The sequence below is a fragment of the Tachypleus tridentatus genome, chromosome 10, assembly GCF_004210375.1.
Source record: "Tachypleus tridentatus isolate NWPU-2018 chromosome 10, ASM421037v1, whole genome shotgun sequence".
Classification (NCBI taxonomy): Eukaryota; Metazoa; Arthropoda; class Merostomata; order Xiphosura; family Limulidae; genus Tachypleus; species Tachypleus tridentatus.
The window spans coordinates 78913842-78934866 of record NC_134834.1 but is presented as its reverse complement, the minus strand read 5'-3'; the positions used below and the strand labels follow the sequence as shown (position 1 = coordinate 78934866).

The following is a 21025-nucleotide window of genomic DNA, read 5'->3' as shown; positions in this document are numbered from 1 at the left end:
GAATAACAACATTTATTCTGCTGACAGTTAGTTTTGGAATTTCGCACAAAGCTACTCGAGGGTTATCTGTGCTAGCCGTCCCTAATTTAGCAGTGTAAGACTAGAGGGAAGGCAGCTAGTCATCACCACCCACCGCCAGCTCTTGGGCTACTCTTTTACCAACGAATAGTTGGATTGACCGTAACATTATAACGCCCTCACGGGCTGGGAGGGCGAGCATGTTTGGCGCGACGCGGATGCGAACCCGCGACCCTCGGATTACGAGTCGCACGCCTTACGCGCTAGCCCATGCCAGGCCTCTGCTGACAGTGGATGAAGTGTTTATAAGAGTTAAATGAATAACACACATAAACCTAAATGATAAACATAGATATTACTATAAGCGTTACATTGAATAATCCAAGATATATTATCTTTTTAGTTTTTATTTGCATTAGATATCAATATTTTTACTCATCACAAGTTACAACTTTTACAGTAAGGAAAAATATTCTTAAAACGGGTACGACGTTTCGATCACTAGTGTGATCATTCTTAGGTATGTAAGTTTTAACGGCAAAGAAAGTTTTGATATTTAAATCAACATTCAGCAATCAATAAACGTATTTAGATTTTAAAAATAGTAATGACTACTTATGTATGCGCATATTAACCGGTAAGTAAACTCAAAACGAAACTATTAATATTTGTACTTGTTAAATGGCTCGGCGTTCTGGTATTGTTGTATGGATTTTATTTGATTTTATTTTCCATTCGAAATTCTTATTAGATTCAGAAAAGTAAATATTTCGTCTCAAAACACACGTACAAATGTGCATATCAAGCTTACGATCCATCGCATAGTATGCATTATCCAAAAATGAATCTGGCCTTCAAGAATCGCCCGTATACATTTGTTTATGTGTGTGTAAATACAGGAGAAAACAAAGTCAGTTGTACAGATTAATATATAAAATTAACACATTTTTGTTTAAACATTAATTCAGTTTCCCTAATTCAGCCAAATTCAGGAAGTTGTCGTTGTTGCCTTGGCTGATTGTTGCATTTGCGATGCTATTCTTCCACATCCAAATAGTTGATTGAGTTAAAACTTATTCCAAACATAGTATTATATACAATAAACAGCAATATAACTCTTTTCATGGAGCTACATGTTGATTGGTATTCACCCTTACTTTGCAAAAGGGATTTGTTATGACTGTGGCATCAGCTGACTTGCCAGTAGAAAATATCGCTTTAATATTCCATACATCGTGTTTCATGTTATAAAAATATTTTCCATAAAAAAGTAAATGTGACATCTTATTTGCATTATCTAGTTTTGTAAGTAATAGAATGAGAGAAGTGGTTCCCTTGACCAATAACCTGTGTTAATAATATGTGAACACTCTCTCTACGTAGTCGCGGTTTCGAACCCCCGTCGCACCAAACATGCTCGTCCTTTCAGCCGTGGGGTCGTTATAATGTTACGATCAATCCCACTATCCGTTGGTAAAAGAGTAGCCCAAGAGCTGGCGGTGGGTGGTGATGACTAGCTGCTTTCCCTCTAGTCTTACACTGCTAAATTAGGGACGGCTAGCACAGATAGCCCTCGAGTAGCTTTGTGCGAAATTCCAAAACAAACAAACAAACAAGCTTTGCACGAAATTCAAAATCAAACTCTCTCTATATATTTGTAAATGTACAGATTAACTAAAGGGGTAGAAAAAAAAATGTCATAAATACGTACAACTCTGTAACAATATTTACATTGGGACTGCGGCCGACTAATATATTTAATTAATCTTGTCTAATGCAGTAAAAAATAAAAGGCTTTGTATGTATACATAAGAGGCTAATAGAAATGAATAAAAAAAGTATAACCTGAGTGCTTTCGAAAAATGGACATTCCTTCTTTAGGAAAAAATTGGCCCTGAAGAAGAAAGTCCATTTTTCGAAAGTGCACGGGTTATGGAGTTATTATTCACTTTTATCAAGACCTTTAGAACCTGCACCTGATGAGAAGAGTATAGATAGCCCACAGTGTAACTTGGACCTCATCGACAAACAACTAAAATATAACTTTATTTTTTATATTAAGAAAAACTAATTCCCAAAAGACGACATCTCTTTTGAAACGAGTGGGTCAGTCGGAATATTTCTCGAGATTTCCGTCATACTCATGAAATGTCTTTAGTAATGGCTGTGTCAGGTCATTGAGTGAAATCTACCGAATATATATTTATATATACATACACGGAAGAAGACAGGAGGTAAGAGCTCACTAGTTTGGATTGGCGTTAAGTTATAACAAATTATATAACTAAATAAACGAAAATTTACAAATAAAACCAACAAAATCTGTATTATAATTAAGGTTGATTCATCAAAGGTTTAGCACTAAAAGTAAAAACAAAAAGAAGTAAGTTTTGTATTTTAGTTTTAGTATAACAAAACACTGTTACTTGCGTTAGTATTCATTGGTATCGTGTGAAACGGTCAAACAACAAATCTCTTATTTTAGTGTACGTAATACGGTTACAGTACAGACGTTTATGGTTGGACAGACATATAATATTTTTTACCACTTTCATTTTCTGAACGGGTGCCGTTCCAGTTTTACCAAGTCATGAGTATGAGGATGGCCGAATGTATGGCATGCTTTGATATCTTGTTATCACCTACAGTTAATATACACAAATACGTTTATAAATTATAATATTGAATTTTATATACTGTAATAATCATCACAAACTTAAATACAAAATATTAATTTTACATGCATAATCTGGTTTCCATTAATAGTAATTAGTATATGTATTTATAGTATACTAATAAAAGGAATTTAGTGTTAAATCTATCAACAGTTTAATTCTAAACCTCTCGTGAGTTTTATACTGTTATTATTATTATTAGTGGTAGAGCTCAGTTAAGTATGAACTAGTAAGGATGGCTGGATTAATACCTTTATAGGTCCTAAGCACTGAAAAGATTAAGGTGCCCCATATATATGTAATATAAAATAAAAACTATTAAATCATAAAATAAATATTATCTCTCAAAATGAAACAAAACTTGTATGTATGCTGAAATTAAAATAGCTTCTTTCCAGATTTTCTGAATGCAAAATCACAGATAATTTCATTGAAGTTGAGTCAACAAAGCATGTCTGCTTCTATACACAATAGAGAAAGTGAATGAAGTCTGTCCTGACATGTTGTTCTGTGAGAGATTTTATTCTTTTCAGTTAATAAAAAAAGCATTCTGCAGAGGAGTTACTAATCATCAGTGTTGGAAATATACATAGTGCAATATCTACATTTGGTAATACACTTGTATCCTGTCTTTCACTAGGGTGTCATGAAAGTCACTGTGACTGAATTTCATTTTTTCTGTTTTGTTAAACTTTGCATGCACTTAACAGTAAAACTACCATAGAAAACATAAATACGAAAAGAGTTTGTAGTGGAGTGTAAGGAAGTATTAACAAAGTTCTGATATTTTCCAATGATGACTATTTCCATGCTTTCTTTGAACTATCAAATATCAAGTTCTTTCAAAACAATTTTTTTTCTTTTAATTTAGTGTCCCTGCTTTACTAGTGCCCTTAGCACATGTTTAATCTTCTTATTGGGTAATACAGGATTTCTTTTTAAGTAATGTGGAGATCTAATGTTATTATCTCCACTATTCATCTTGTATGTTTTTGTCAATTTTTATAGCACTAACATTTCTTGATAATTAAAAAAATTTTCAACAATTCTTGTCAAAATGTGTTTAACTTTCTCATTTTTTGGTAGTGGGGAAGGTGCTTCATTTTCAATTTTCTAACAGAAGAAAAAATCTCAGCTGATTGTAACACATATTTCAAGAGTTGAGCTATATAATTAGAAAAAAAATTTAACTTTAGAAAGGGCAAGTTAGTGCTATAGCAAAATAATCAAAATGGAATGGAGGGTAGTAGAATAGACACAGATCTCTGCTGTTATTAATTAGTGGTCTCTCCATTGTTTAAAGGTACTGCTAAAAGTTGCCTTGGAACTATAGGTCAGTTCGTCTTTTGTTCTTAGCTATAATGTTTTTGCAAAAGTGTGTTGTTGTATTCAAAATGCAAAATAAAATCACTGAAGATAATATACACATCATCCTAGAAGTTAAAGGTTAAACATTTGTTGTTGATATTTCACATGGTGTGTCCCCAATTTAAAGCCCAATAAAAATTGAAAATTCATTAGGTATGATTTAGTAACTAATTTATAGTCACATAATAACCAAACTTTTGGCTGTTAATCTATTAAATTGGTTGTTTTCCTGATTTACACTGTCATCTTGAATGTTCAGATATTTTTTCACTTTTCTGCAATATATGGCACTACAGTATATTTTGTAAGGTTTATGTTGGTAGAGTCTACCAAAGTTAAAATAGTTTATAATGTATATGAAGGAATTTTAAAATTCATTGTAATACATGTACAGTATTAATGGTGTATTTAAAGAACATGAAATTAATAATTAATGAGAAAAAAAAAGTTAAACCCACCCTTTATTTTCTAGGAAATCATTGGTTCCCCTCTTAAATTATAAGGTGCCAGCCTCCACCATTGCTAATGGTAACTCATAAGTTAATCACCTTGTTAGGAAACTTTAACTGTATTAATTGAAATTTTTCAAGTATTTTCTAAATATTAAATATATCTTTCATTCTGCTGTTTTCAAAACACGACACAGAAACCAGTGTTTATTTGTCAGTCTCTTTGATAATCTTGAAAACTTCATCAAGATAACCTCAACTAGCTCTTCTCAAAGGAGAAAATAAGATGTAAACTATGTCCATAAGCCAACATTTCCATTCCTTGAATTGTCCTCTGAACTCTTTCTAGTCAGTCCAGATTCTTTCTTAAGTAGGAGACAGAAATTATGCACAACACTCCAGATGTAGTCTAACTAGTAATTTATGTAATGAATTAATTATGTCTTTTTATTTTTAATGAATATGTTGATAAATACATCCTAAAGTTTTATTTTGCTATTAGCAACAGAGCTCTGTTTCCAAGGGTTGAGTGACACAATGCTCATACACCTTCTGCTATACCAAGACCCTTTTCTATTGAATGGATTGCTATCTCCATTAAACTTGCTCCAAATTATGATAACCATCCTAATTACTGGTACTAAATATAACTAATGGTCATTTACCAAGTATCCACCCAAGTTGTTAATTCATGTAATGCAAGTTATTCTGCAGTAACTTTACATATTGAGTACGTAAAGATAAATGTATGATTCCACGTTTTTTTTAGCAGATATTATGAGTTATTACTAAATCTTGATACAGTGTTTAAAATGATGTACTAAAATTCAATAAATTTATGTGTGTGTGTATGAAAGCTTATGCATAATTTTGATTCACAGTCTTTTTGTCTTTTGTTTGTCTGAATTTATAGTAAGTAGTAAATTTTCCTGAGGACCTGCTCAGGAGAGAGAAATCAACAAAAAGAGGGGATCAGACAAAAATGTGGAATTATGAGATTGTTTAATATTATGAGTGAATCTGTTTAAACTACCATGTAGCATATGAATTATTATATTGTTATAGTATCAAACAATAACATCTTTCTAAAAATTAATTCAAATGTTTTTAGTATTAGATAATATAAAAATGTAATAATCTACTCATTATTCAAGCAGTTAAATTTGTTTGGCTATAATTTAAAAAATCTTGCTAAAACTGGTTAACTTGCAAAAGTGTTTGACTAAGACTTTTTTTACATCAGAGTTTCTTGAGGGGAATCTTTAATGTTTTTGAGAATAATCCTTCCTATTTCCATATAAGAATATTTTGGTGGGAAGATGGTTTAAATTTAGATTATATCTTACACAGTTTATTTTTTAAACAAAATCTTTAATTTTTTGTACATGTGACTGCCATGTTTAATTATTTCATGTTAAATGAAGCTATATGTAGAAATTATAAAAGTGTACATGTGGGTGACACTATTCAAAAGTAGGCCTTGTCACTTGAAGTTTATTTTATTAATTGTTTAGCAGTATCTTTTTTTCTGTGTAATAAATTCCTGTTTTTTAGGTGAGTAAACTAGTATTATGTAAAAATATGCTTTGGCAAACTAGTTTACTAAAACATTTATCAGATTTGGTTTGGAAATAAATATTTTCAAAAAGTAAATGGAAGCAGAAGTTAAGAAATTTACAAATTTATTTAGTATGTGTAGGCATAATTTTCTTTTTTATGAACAACTATGAAATCAACTGATTTTAGTTACATAGAATATCAAGCTGTATACATTTCTATATGTGAAATTCTATCATCAAGATTTACAATAAGTGAAATTTTGTGTGAAAAAAAAGTTTCTTTTTCCAATACATTTTGCTGGTTTTATGTGTACACTTATTTCAGCTAATTAGCTAGCTAGCTATTGTACAAAGTAAGTGTCATTGCAGTAATATTTGCTTGTTAAGTACTGATTTTATTCGGATTCTATTTGTATCTTGTTTGTTCAGTTGAGATAGTGTACTATGCAGTTTTATCTGTACCTTAGAGTTTATCTTTGAACTGTTGACATAAATCCTGTTACCACTGGCTCATTTGCTCTGATATAGTGTAAGATTTGTATGTTTACTCAGCATTATGTTAGGGGAGTGTTTGATTGAGAATTCTTTGCACCAAGTTGCTGCATAAAATACAACAGTATATTTTTAGCATTCCTTGAAGACTGATGAATGAATTTTTAGTGATAAAAGTGACAACATTTTGGCTGGCTGGATCAGTTAACTTATTTTCTTTAATTTATATATATGTTTTGTATTACTATAAATATTTTACAGTAGTTTTGCTTGTTGTGTGAACAGTCCAAGATCCATACAATTTTATTAACATGTAACTTATCTCTTGGCTCTGTTACTTGGGAATTACTTTTTAGTGTATTATGTAGAACATTTTGCTTCTAAATTAACAAAAGAGGTATTTGAGTTTTTATGCTATTATCTACTTAAAGGTCAGTGGTTTTTAAACTTTAGCAACCCAAGGACCCATTTCAATTTAAAATGTTTTTATGGATCTCAAACATAATGATATTTTTGTTTAAAAAATTAATTCAGTGAATATATAAAGTTATATTTCAAAATTAAAATTTGCAATTTGTATTAATTTAATTTAAAAATATATTTTATTTTATTAATCATATTTGTAATATAATTTTTCTAAACTTTTGGACTTTTCTTGTGGACCATTGGGGTCTGTGGACTTCAGTTTGAGAAATGCAGTTTAGGATTGTAAGCCCAAAAGCTTGTATAAAGTGATTATAAATTTAGGTCATATACTTATACAGTATGTTGTGCATTCATTAATTTGTGAGACTTGATAGTATAGTGTACAAGTTTTTCAGTTTGACTGAAAGTGCTGAGTAGAACTAACAATTCTTCATCTTTTCAGTTTGTGAAAAAATGTTAGAAGCAATGTTCCTTCTACATATAAATATTTTTTCTTGTACTAGGTAAACAACAAACTCCTCTGAGTACTAATTTTCTATCCAAAGCATTTCTAATTTTCATAATTTCTAAAAGCCATTTCTCTCAACACTAAACTACTACAAGCTGAGTAATTTGTGATTGGTTAATTGTTTAGAATGCAAGGTACTTGTCAGATTACTGTGTGGTTTCATATGCATGCAGCTTAAAGGGTAAAATGGTTGAAAGTCACCATTCCAGAAAGTTCACAGTGACTTTTGTATATCCAGTGCATCAGTGTGTTGAAACCTTTATGTAAGATTTTTGCTGAATATGTTTTGTGACTGATTACTTGAAAAGGTTTATGATTCACAAACTGTACTTCAAACCTAGAAATGTTCAACACTGTCTTGCTTCTGATAAATGCAGTATGTCACTGTTTGTCTTATTTGTCACAAAGTCTGAAAAGTGATCACAGCTACTTCATTCACTTTCAGAGTGTGGGCCAGTTACAAGACTGTAGGCAGCAGGTGAAATATTAGACTGAATGTGTTGTGACAAGTGTGAATTATGTTATTTTCTGCTTTGGGTGTGAGATTTACCTATAAAGCAAATACTCAGAGATGTCAACTTGAAGTTATAACTAAACATGTTCTATAGAACATTAGTGTTTGTTCACTCAGCTAATGTTTTGTTGGAACAAAATGATTTTCATTGCTACAAAACTTGTACATGTGTAAACCATTTCCAAGTTTCATAACAACAATATTAACATCTTGAAATTGCCCACTCAGTATTCACATCTTAACCATATAGAACATTTTTGGAACCATCTAGAGAAATGAAGTTGAAAGACTAGACCACAGCTTTCCAGTTATTATCAAATTTTTGAGTTTTCAAAATGACAACAGAGCTAAATTGTATTATGTTAAGATAATAATAATGAGGGACTTTACATTGCCATAGGTGTGGGTAGTTTTTGCAAGGTGATGTGTATCTCCAAAGTTGTTTACCATTATTATCAAATGAGACTACTATCAAATGAAGCAAAATGAGGACCACTGGAATAACTCTGATTTCAAGTGAAAATTTTAGATGCAGTAAGAAGAGTACATTTTTCCATCCTTACAGAAAGTAAGAAGAATGTTTCTTGGTTCTTGGTGAAAGCATGGTGGAACTGTCTGCCATAACTCTTAAACATTAAGCCTATGCTGAGGAAGAAAATTGTTTTAGTTTTATAAATTTTTATAGATGTAGTAAATTCATAATGTAATTTAATGTTACATTTGTTCAGTTACAGTTTTTATAATGACTGTTGTAATTTTCTTTGATGATGCAGGTAATGTTCAAGATGCATAGGAAGCTTTTGCAGTCAAGAAATTAGATATTTCAATAGGTAATAAATGAGGGTAAAAACCAAGCGTCGTTTGACATTCATATGTGTTGGCATATTCAACTTTCTGTGTGGAGTAGAATATGGTAAGTATGCTAAATTAAAACAAACATTTAATGTTTTCTTAACTGGAATGTTTTGATACAAGTATACTAGAGTAATGAGCTATGGTCTTGAAAAAAATCATTTCTAAATGGTATGAGATGTGTAAAAAAATTAAACAGCATTTTAATTTGCATTTGGCATTTTTTGATAATTGTATTACAATAACTGGAAGCCATATAGTGTATGCTTATTTATTTAAATAAGCAATTTAACAAATGTGTTTTTCCTCTTTTGTGTTCAGTCTTGAGTTCCTTATCTAAGGAAAGACACTGAATTGTTGGAAAGGGTTTGGAGAATAGTTACTAGAATGGTGCATGGGATAAAGGAGTTGTCATATGAAGAGAGGCTGAAATCTCTCAAATTTTTTTCTCTTGAAAAAAGATTTAGGGATGATCATCTGATTGAGATGTTTAAGATAGTGAAGAGAATCAATAGTATTGATGCATCATCTTTGTTTTCATGTTTGACAGTGAGAACAGTAAGCCTGGGGGGACACAGATATAAATTTTGATAGGTTAGGAATTATCTTCAGTTTTTTTTTTGTATCTGGGTGGTTAGCTATTGGAATGGATTGCCTTCAGATGTTGTAAAAGCAGTAAATTTAAGTGAGTTAAAGAAGTTTGATAAGTATGTGAGTGAGAATGGCTGGCTTTAAGATTTCATTTTTTAATTATTTTAATTTAATTTGGAAGATGAAATAGCTGAAGTGGACCAATATGTCCCATGTTGTCCGAAAATGTCATGTTAAACTTTATTTCACTACTGTGTAATTCTACAAAAATGTTTTGAAAGCAGTTTCCTTATACAGTTATTGGTGTTTTTCTCATTTTTACATTTAATAATTTACCGACATTAAAAATTGGATTACTTAGGCTTGCTTTATATCTAACTGTGGGTTATTACCATCTCCTTCTCTGACCTTTCTTTGAGTCATCTGGGAAGGGCAGATACTCCCGATTGGAAGTACTGCCTTCTGTTTGTTGAATATCTTTCAAACCAACCTTCTGTTCCCATTTATACAAATGGTTCAAAATCAGGTGACTCTGTGGGCTCAGCCATGTACAGTTTTGTGGATATTCATCTCTTCTGCTGTTAGTCTCATTTTCTGTTGTCAGTCGTTTTTCACTTTTACACCTTTGAATCTTTCTTCACTCAACTTCTCTTTGCTTCTACTCTTATTTTATTTTCACTCTGCCCCATATATAGTCTTTTTTTCTTCTGTTCTACAGTTGGCCATAGTTTGTGTCAGATACCTAGTCTCTCCTCCATTTGTTTTCTATGTTTTTATTATCTTCATATGCAAGAGGTTCTTTCACTTTTGGAATGCTGGCTTTCCCAGAACCCCTCATTCCTTTGGGACATGAACTTGTGTATCTTCTACATTGGTTCATGCAAACCCAAGGATTTCTTTCATGGGGCTCATTATCATTATTTGTGCTCTTTTCCTTCAAGAATTATTATGGGGAGTCATGCCCATACTTCTGGTGTTCCCCTACCAATTCTCAAATCAAAACTTTCCTTTTATAGATTTATCCTTCTCTGATTGATATACATCTTTAGTTGTGGATAGGACTTCTGATTTTTGGATGCTAGATAGGTTTTCACACCCATATACTCAGCTTTCTTGCTATTTATTGAGCATGCTCCCATTCTTACTCTTACTGGTAGATTACTTTGTCATATTGCACATAGTCTATTCCATGATAATTTCTTGTACAACCCATTTGAGAGGCACCCCTTCCAGAAGTTGAGCCCATTACTCAGGTTGATTTTCTTGCCTCTCATTTGCCAGGAGCTTAAATCTTGGCATCAGACTGCTTTTCTTTAACAGTCTGTGTTTTGTCAGTGGCCTCTTCCCCTTCTGGTCTCTCATGGTTGGACATGCCCCTCATGCCACCTTTCTTAACTCCAGCCATCTTCATTTTTAGTCCCCTATTCCCCATTCTTTGACTCTGGCTGTAAATTTCTCAGCCTGACCAAATTTCAACTCTTCCTGTATTCCTATTCCCTTGTTTGCCTTCTCCCTTTGGCTTTTGACTTTATGCACTCTTTTGGTTCTATTGCTGATGCATTTTTGACTAGCCCAGCCTTAACATTTGAACCACCTTTATTTTCTCCATTATATTTCCTCTCTCTTGTTTTGCCCTCACACATCTCTTGTATACTTTTTTCCTTTTCAGATTAGTTTCCTCTTACCTTTTTTTTTTTTGTCTGCAGTTACCATTATTTGGATTCTTTCCTGTAAATGTTTTACTCATCGTCTTCCACTGCACTTATATTCTTCTTTCTCTGGACTAATCTTTCCTTCTTAAGACTTGTGAGAGTAGTTGTGCTTTGTTCCTGCCTCCTTTTTTCTGTCTTACCTATTGGACCATTTAGATCTAACTTGTCTTCTGCTTGGGCTGTGGATGTGTCTTATTATGGACTTTTCCCCTTTCACAGCTCCTGTCTTTGTTTCTATCCTGAAACACCTTTTTTTTTTCTACCTTTCTCGGTGAGTCTTTCAACTCTTCCACTTTTTGTCTCTCAGAATGTGGGTACTCACAGTATCTTTCACATTCCTTTCTGTTAAATTTCTCACCTTTTTTGTTTTTTCTTCCTTTTTTTTTTTTTGCATCCCTTCATTTACATTGGGATGAAATCCTACAGGTGGGTATGTGGTTAACTCTTCACATGTTTATCTCTTTCTCTAAATCCTTGGGCTGTTTTATCACCTGATGTTTTAGGTTTTCACTGGTTACCATTTTTCAATCACATCACCTTTCTTCTGAAGAATATATATTATTTCTCTTTCAGAACTCCTTTTTCCTTTAATAGGACTCCACCAAGTTGGCTAGTGCTGCCTTCCATGGTTTATTAACTCAAAACATACATTGAGCCAGGACAACAGAAAACACTCGTATTATACACCTTAGCTCTATCTATAGCTGTTATGAGGTGGAGTTTTCCACAGGGCTACTTGAGATATCTTAATGGTATGCATATTTATTCTATTGTCTAATCTAGACTGGATCTCTTCCATGGACTGTCATAGAAAAAGCTATCTAGCTCAGGAGGAAGGTCCTATTCTCTCTTTTGGATCTCACTTTGCTTTTAAAAATAGGATGAAATGAAATGCAGTCTCCCACTGTTGTTACCCTATGAAACCCATGATATTCTTGGTCACTCCACTGGCTACCATTTTACACTTTCTGAAGAGAGTTTGTTTAGATAAAATTGGTGCCGACTCTTCCACCACATCAACATTGGATTCTAGCTAAACTATGTACAGAAGTGAGTTATCTCAGAATTTAACACCTTACTCAAAAACATATTTCTGATGGATACTCATATCTGCACATATTTCCACCCATATTGTCCACTCCTGGAATGCTTTTCTCTCTTTTTTTTTGCCATCTTGAAAAATGAATTTACTATGAGTGCAAGTGCATAGGGTGAGTTATTACATATGGAGGTGTATTATTCTCCTATTGGTGAAGGGTTTTGACACGTGATGATGTCATCATGTACTAGTCCAATTAATGTGAAATTAGATGGGGTTTACCCCAAAGCATGCAAATTCCTCTGGCAGATGCACAAGGAAGATAACTAAACTGTGTGTAGAGGTAAATATTTGTCAGAAGTACTTTTCATGGAAGGATAATGTTACTTTTCTATGGTTTCAAGAAAAATTCTTACTTTATATTCATGTTCTTGGGTTACTTTTGGCAACAAGCTATTTAAAACGAGCTAACTACATCTTAGGTGTGACTATAACAGTGGCTGGTCATAAAATAACTTGTTTTTTATCCTGTTAAAATTACATATTTCTTTGGTTTACTAATATGGTTCAACATTGCATGTTTACCATCCTTAAAAATACTAAAATTTCATGATCTTCTTGAGTTTTATTATGAAAAAATAAGATAACTTTGCCTTGGAATGTCCTGCACATATTTGTTACAGAATGTGTATTCAAATAGGCATTTAAATTGAATTACAACAAGAAAGGGAGGGGGGTTAAAGCTTTTAACCAGTGTAGGAATCAAAACAATGCAGATGGTAAAGGGTAAATTCATTAGATAACCACATCGTTATCATAGGCTTTGAATAAACCTCTGCATTGAATGGTACAATATTTTTAATGAGAACAAAACATTAAGAATGTTAGATTATTATCCAATTATTCCCTGGTTACCTCAAGTGTAACCTAGCCAAGTGTATTTCTAAATAAATATTATACTACGTTAAGTTATGATTATTGTAACTGAAAGTTTTTCACCTGTTATGTGAGACTGAAATTCCATTTTATAAAAAATTTCATCAATAGATGGCAGCAATAGTGGGTATTTTTTTGTAGCCTGCTTCTCATAAGAAAACAAGATGCTAAAAGAGAATTTGAGGAGAAAGCAGATATTTATGTCCCAACTGTGATTTATCACCATATGTCACACCTTGCTTCTGAATCTGCTGTACTACAACAAACATTTAGTTGAAAATGTTATAGATTTTATATATTTTTCTGACAGATATTTTTATAGAGTTGTGTGATTTATTTCTGTATTTATACAGCATTTCATGAAAGTAAATGTAAATCTATCATTTTATTAATATATTCCTTATATTTAATGAGATATCTTGGGTTTGTAATAACAGCTTGAATTTACATGTTTTTTGTTGTTTTTTTTCATGTAATAGAACTGATAACAAACTATTGTAAAATATTTTGTATTACAGTTTGCTTATGTGCATACATTTAAAAAATTAAATGAAAAATATTTTCATTTTGGAACATACTTGGAGAAAAAAAATGATTAAAGAAGAGTTAAATTGATTATTGCAGAGATGCCAACCATTACGATTTGAGTGTAATCATTAGAGTTTGGTGTATACGTTACGACTATATGCTTATATAGACAAATATTACGACCTGTTGCAACTCCCAAATTATTATATATTATATAGGCCTATACAATAAAGTGATAACTTGTTCCCCCAAGCCTTGAAAGGTGTGAAAAGAAAATTTTTAGTGAGATATAAATAAATTTTGATAATAAAAAAAAGACGTAGTCCAAATGGCTACTTGCAATAATCATGTTTGTGCTTGAAATAATAAAAAATTAATAATTAATTTTATTAAAAAATTAATGGTTGACAAATTTCATTTTTCCACAGGAGTTGTTTTCCCAACTTTGTGGGGTTACATCCGTGAACGGTTCAATGCACAATCATACATGCTTGGGATCATCATTTCAGCCTTCAGTTTCTCGGGGCTTTTTTCAAACCCAGTCATTGGTTTATGGGCAGATTACAGCCAGAATACTAAGTTTATTTTGCTTGTGACAAATATAGGTGAAATTGTTGGAAGTTTTATGTATTTCTTGGGTATTTCAAGCTGGTTTCTTGTATTTAGCCGACTCATTGCAGGTATGTACAATGTATAGCCAATGTTTGAGATACCATATGATAAGGTACAATAATATATAATTGTACAAAGCCTAATTAACTGAAACTCTTTGTTTTTGAATATGAATTTATTTACTCTTGGAATTGTTTCCAGTTTTGTGATTTTTTTTTAAGTTTAGGTATATTATTTCATTCACATATCACATAATTCCAAATAAAAAATAGGAATAACTAATGTTTTCTTCTCTTTAGAAAACATTTTTAAATCTAGATTTGAACATTTGATATGTCATTGTATTAAATGAGTTCAAGAATTATTTATAAAACTTTTATTGTAATGTACATTCCAAGAAGTTTTAAACTTGTACTCTAGTTTTTCTGTATAATAATAATAGTTCAAGAGACCTCACTTAATACGCTCTGGATAAAGTCCTTCTGTACACTAATTGGATATAAATGAAGTAATACCGTTTTTTAATACACGTTTGGAAAAGACATCTTAAGACAGTATTTTATTGTAGGTAATATCTTCATATCAAGATTCACTATTGTAACATTTTTTTTTACTATGAAATACTGTTTACTGTTTTATAATGATGTAGTTTTGTTTTAATGTTTGTTGTTAGATGTTATTAAATTATTATTGCTTGATTTATTCTGTTTATAGTCACAAGTATGGTGTAAAAAAATAGATCAAAGCAAAAACGTTGAACAAGCTCATAAATACACTTTGTTAGACAGAGAACTCTAACTCAGATACACGGAATTACTGTTTTCATCCAGTAATTAAAAAAACGTAAACTTATTTATTTGATCTGTATGTAAATATGCATAATTGTTTTTTGAGTTGTTGCTAAAGTATTTGAGATTTTCAGCAGAAATACTGAGATGAGCATTTTGTTTCAGGTATTGGATCTGGTGCTGGAGCAGCAGTTTTTGCAGACATTACTCGATCAACGTCTGAAGAAGAGCGAACTCCCATAATTTCGTCAGTTGTTTTGTGTCGTCAGATTGGTCTTCTGTTTGGCCCTGCTATGAACTTCTTCTTGAGAAAGTTTGACTTCTATATTGGCTCTTTTCCATTAGACAGATACACCTCTCCTGGAGTAGGTCTTATGTAACTATGATTATTGAATTTCCACCTGTTTATTATTCTGTATCTGAGTTATTCATTTATACCAGTATAAAAATTGTACCCTTTATCATGGTTCAGTAAATGGATTTCAACAGATAATTACAGTTAATTTTATAATTAGAACTATTAGTTAGAGCTATATAACCCTTAAATTTCCATTATGTTTAGCTATGTACATGCACTTACATTGTAACACCTTGTTAATTACTGCTCTTAACCAAGTAAAAACCAAATATTAAAATTCAGAAACAGTAACTTATCTTAATTGTAAGTTTAAAAAAAAACCTACTTTTCATTCTTTTAACAGAAATATTTTGTTGTGGCTTTTATTTTGTAAATTTTCATTTATGGACTAGTGTGTAGATGTTTCTGTTTTCAAAAGGTATTTATCTATATAGTTAGTTAGTAGCTAACAATTTTGTTTGCAAAACTTTGGTTTTCCAGTGGCACAGCAGGAAATCTGAAGGGTTATATTGTTAAAAACTGGTTTTCACTACCTTTGGTGGGCCTAAACAGGTAGCCCATTGTGTAACTTATTACTTAACTACCTACTAACAAACAAAAAATTGTTAATGCTTGTTTTGCTATGTTTGCTATGTAGTATTTGAATTATGCTTCTCAACAGGCATCTCCCAGTATTTGAGTTTTCCAATTAATAGGCATTAATCACAATTATAGCTTCCTAGACCTATAGCACACTGACTGTGACTGTCCAATAATAGTAATAATCTTTTGTCTCTTGGTGCATCAGTTTTTATATATATATCAATTATACAAGACTAAAATATTCACCAAAGTTTGCTTGCAACAATACTATCAGTCACCAGTATTACATAACACCTAGTACATTGTTGATTCTTATGGACAAGAACGTTCTACAAATTTTGAGAACAAGCAGGACTTGCTCAACACATGGTCAAGAATATATGTCACATGGAAAAAAGAAAACAATACAGAAACAAGTGTAGCCACTAAAATAAATGTACAACAGTAAATTTGTCACACTTACTAATGTTAATGAAGTTAAGATTTTTTTGATTATTTACTAATCAGGTTCAAAATGTATAAAACATTTTACATGTGACTAATTCTGCCTATTACCAATTGTATTCTTAGAACTAAGAGATCATTAAATTTGTTATTATTAGTGGTAAATATTTGAATTATGCTTCTCAACAGGCATCTCCCAGTTTGAATGTATAGCTGGTGAGTGTTCACGTGGGAAGAAAATTAAAAGCAAACTGAAATTAGTGTTGGTCAAATAATTTTTCCATCTATTTTCCTTATTTTGCATACACTTTATCCTAAAAGTTCTCAGTATATGTTGCAATATTATTGTATAACAGACACCACATGACTTCTGTATTTGTAATAAGATTTAGTCAGTCTTAAAACTTTTTTTTTTTACATGAATAATAAAAATGAGCTTTAGTTTTTATTCGTTTGTTTTCCATTAGTTGTTGTCGTATTTTCTGGAAATAAGTGGTACTTTAAAAACTTTTATCCATCTACATGTGTTGTAGAATATCTCAACTTCTGTGATATTTAAAATGGATCTAAAATAGGAAAAATGCATTTTTCATGTAGAAAAAAAAAGGTGTGAGTGGAAGTGACTACATTGTTATAAATAAAATTTGTTGTACATTGTCAAATTTGAATTTGTTCCTTCAAACTCCTAGAAATTTTGTTAGAATGGTACAGTTTGTCATAAAAGTTAGTTACTATAAACATTTTCTTAGATATGGGTTAAGGTTAGGAAATGCACTACTTTCACAAACAACACAAAAAGCTACCAAATTTTCAACAGAGTTTGTCACCAAAGTCAAATAAAATTTATATGGTTTTAAGTTTTTGTTATATTTTTAATAATTGTACTAGTACCATGTGTGCTTAAAATTGGTAGTTGTTTTTTATGTGTTATATAAACTGTTTGCTCTTTCACCATACTTAACATATTTTTTTAGAAAAATAATATGCTAGGTGAAATATTAGTTTAATGCTGTTATTTTTCAACTTGATGTTTCTATTTATTACTTAAAGTACTTATAAAGATATACTGAGTAAATGGAATATTTAGAACTTCCATTATTTCTGGAAGCTATATTTAAGTTATAAATAGTAGAACTATGTACAAAAGCATAGTTTCAGCTTAAACATCTTTCAAAATTTTCTGAATGCATTTTTATGCATTTTTAGTTGCTGTTTGTTTTATGGGCTTCCATTTAAAGGTGTCAAATAAACATTTAATATATAATTTTCTTGTACTTTTTGTAGTTATATATTAAAGTTCATTACCAAATGAGCAGTTGCCTATAGATACTACACCTGTTATGTCATATTAACATTCCAGGCTTTAGTCCTGAATAAAAACAAGTGAAATACTCCACCCCTTACACACACTTTTGGGTATTAATTGAGTATAAGTAAGTTTATTATAGGCCTGTGTATTATTTACCTGATAAGGACATGTTATTCCAAATTCAACCATGCAGTGTAATTGTAAAAGGCAATTAATCATCGCGATAGTGCTGTTTAAGTGAATCATAAAGCAGTTATGTGTTAATAGGTAGCTTTTATAGATGTGTTTATTAGGTCTATGTACAACTGAAGTAAATGCGTTTTTGTTCACTACACATCACTTAAAGCTTCTAGGCCTTATTATAATTTACTTCCAGCTTCATACAGAAAAAAAAATGATATTGTGTCATTTGTTTCAGTTGAGAGTGAATAATTGGTGTAGTGCTAATGTTAGTATAAAGATATCGTTTGTTAGGCATATAGATATTTAATGTAACTTTGAAAAATGTTAAGACAAGCTTTAGTAGTTGTTTCTTGTTATTAACATTTTTATAGTTGCTAATATGAAATATAGTAACCTAACTCAAACTTTTTGGTCTTATCCTTTAAAGGGAAGAGAAACATCTTACTAAATAAAAAATAATAGGCCAATATTGACAGAAATTTTGAATTTCAATTTGATTGTCCATAATTCAGTTTCCTTTTCAAGAAAAATTTGCCTACACTTAAAATATACGAATAAAGTTGAAATCATTATTGTTTCTGGGCTCAATAAGAGATAAATTTTCTCCTAAGTAAACTGAAACCACCTCCACATTTTCAAACCTATATGAAAAGAACTAGATACTTCACCTAGGCTGTTAATTCTTCAAAACATGGCACTTGATTACGAGATGATTGCTCGTTTAAAAAACAAAACAAAACGTATTTAACTGCAATTATAATTTACAGATGTTTTGATTGTATTGTGTGGTCTTATTGAATAAATATACGAAAGAATTGTTTATTATATTTAGTTATAGTTTCTTTTGAATAATACTATGTGTATGGTTGCTGACACGTCCTCTGATAGATTGAATAACTGAGTTAGTTTTATTTTTGTGTTTAAGATTTATTAAGATATTAAACAATTGTTAAAACTATAAATTGTTTTGTAACTGCTGTACCAAACCATTATTACTAATCCAGTTCATGAAGAGTACATTCTTCTAACATAGGTTTTTGAAATGGGTTGATACAGATCAGTTAATAAAGTTGCATCAAACATTCATAAAAGTTTATGAATATTAGAATAAGAGAGTATATACTTCACAAATTATGTCAAAGCTTTTGCAAGTAATTTCATTAAATTCACTTTACTTTCTTTTTTCTTCAGCTTTTCATGGCTTGCCTGTGGTTAGTGATGGAATTTATTTTCTTAATAATGTACCATAACCTTACAACTCTCACCCATGAAGAAGATATTGAGGAACAACTGTATTACAACCAGGAAACTGAGAGCAATGATTGTTACTCAGTCTCTGCCAAACACAGAATTACAAGATCAGTGAGCTTGTCATCATCTCCTCCACTGGCACCTTTTCTTGATACTTTGTACTCTGGGTATGATGATATTGTTGGATTTGGTGACAAGGTAGAGGAAGTTGAAGGAAGTAGAGAAGAACAGAATACAAATGAATTATGTAAAAATTCAGAACCATCAAGTTCCTTCACAGGTATGTGAGTCTTCATTGTTTAGTTTTTGTGTTAGTACTGTTGTTTTTAATGATGTTCTTGTCACAGTATTGTAAACACTAATACTTGAAAATTTGTATGCAGGTAGAAGTAATGTTCTTACAAGAGTATTCACTGTTGGTACTTCTGATGATTATTTAGCAAAGTGGAAATTGATATTCGTGGGTAAAACATTTCTGGAGACAGTACTGTCACAACCTGGTTTGTAGTGTTACAAGAGTTTCATGTGTACCAGTCTAGTAATTTGATAATTTTTGGTTTTTTCAAGATCTACAAAAGTTAAGTCTTCCACTTGAGAGAATAAACAAGGGTTACAGCAAAGCTTAGCAAGTATGATGTAGGAGTTCTAATAAGTTTTGTAACATTGTAAGCACTAGAAATCATTGTTTTTCTATGTATTTTTTTAATTTATTGTATTATGTTTTAAAGAAAATAATTAAAATTTAAGTATTCATGAATAAATAATAATAGATATATTCAGGTTCATAAACACTTACACACTTTGTTTGCCTACACCACTAAAGTTTGTCCACCTCGTGAAGGTAATTTAACATTCAAGTGCCTGCTGTGTTTATTGGATCAGTCTGGACTTTTTACAGAGCCATATTTTAAACATTTTATTGCACTTTTATTAATAAACAGTATAATGGCAGGAGTGGTCATTCATTGCTTTATGATTAGCAAGTTCCTGCTTCAGCTGATAGCATTAAAATAAGAATAGGAAATAGATGTGAAAAGTTTACAAGTAGAAACTCTCAGGGGAAGTAGTTAAGAACTTTATAGTCAATACAAAGATTTTCTGTGAAGAAAAATATTTGATATTTATTTAAAATGTTTTAGAGATTATGCAAATGAAATTTGAAAATTTTAACATGAAAAGCTCTTTGCATCTTGAGCAGTCAACATGCTGACTCCATATATACAGATAAATGTTTATTAAAAAAAATTAATAAAAAATTTGATTATTTTTTTTCTCTACAAAAAATTTGTAATGATTACTAAAAGTTTTAAAATTTTTATGGAGGTACACAATGAATTGTACTATGGAAGCTGTGATGGTCACATTAGGGTTACTTGGTTGGTGCAAGCTACCGAGTCAGTAGTGAAAAAGTTAATTTTGATATTGTTTTTCCAAAGTTTATGATCTTACTTCTTATAAATAAAATAACTTTTATTAAAGTTAAATAATTAGAGTTGTAAGTGAATATTACATTTGTTAAGCAATCATTTTAGTCTTTATCATTTAATTTATTATGTTTCAGTCACTTATATTACATATTACCACCAGTCCTAGATAATTAAAGAAAATTAGCTATAAATAAGTTTTTAATACAAAGCACTGTTTCCTTATTAACCCTTTCATTACATGTCATGGTTCAAAGGCCATGTCATTGTGTTTGTTGATTTGAATTTAAAATTTTATTTAACTTATGAAATTATATCTGCATTTGGAATCAAATTGTAGATAATAATTCAAACTTTAATATATATCAGTTACTTTCTTAATTTAAAACTAAATATTGAAAGAACAC

General features: G+C 30.9%; 1 protein-coding gene across 5 annotated transcripts in view; it reads left to right on the top strand.

Moving 5' to 3' along the window:
* The first annotated feature begins 1942 nt into the window (after positions 1-1942).
* The window catches only part of LOC143229664 (uncharacterized), a 55587-nt gene continuing 36504 nt past the window's right edge, over positions 1943-21025 (top strand). The window contains exons 1-5 of one of the 5 annotated variants that reach the window (XM_076462293.1): positions 1943-2252; positions 8783-8922; positions 14096-14347; positions 15233-15432; positions 19135-19474. In XM_076462293.1, coding sequence (XP_076318408.1) covers positions 8847-8922; positions 14096-14347; positions 15233-15432; positions 19135-19474 — 868 coding nt within the window. In that variant the 5' untranslated portion in view covers positions 1943-2252; positions 8783-8846. Of the gene's footprint in view, positions 2253-2502; positions 2631-6645; positions 6765-6814; positions 6959-8782; positions 8923-14095; positions 14348-15232; positions 15433-19134; positions 19475-21025 lie in introns of those variants that run through there. The other 4 variants (XM_076462297.1, XM_076462296.1, XM_076462294.1 and 1 more) reach the window with 4 other exon arrangements.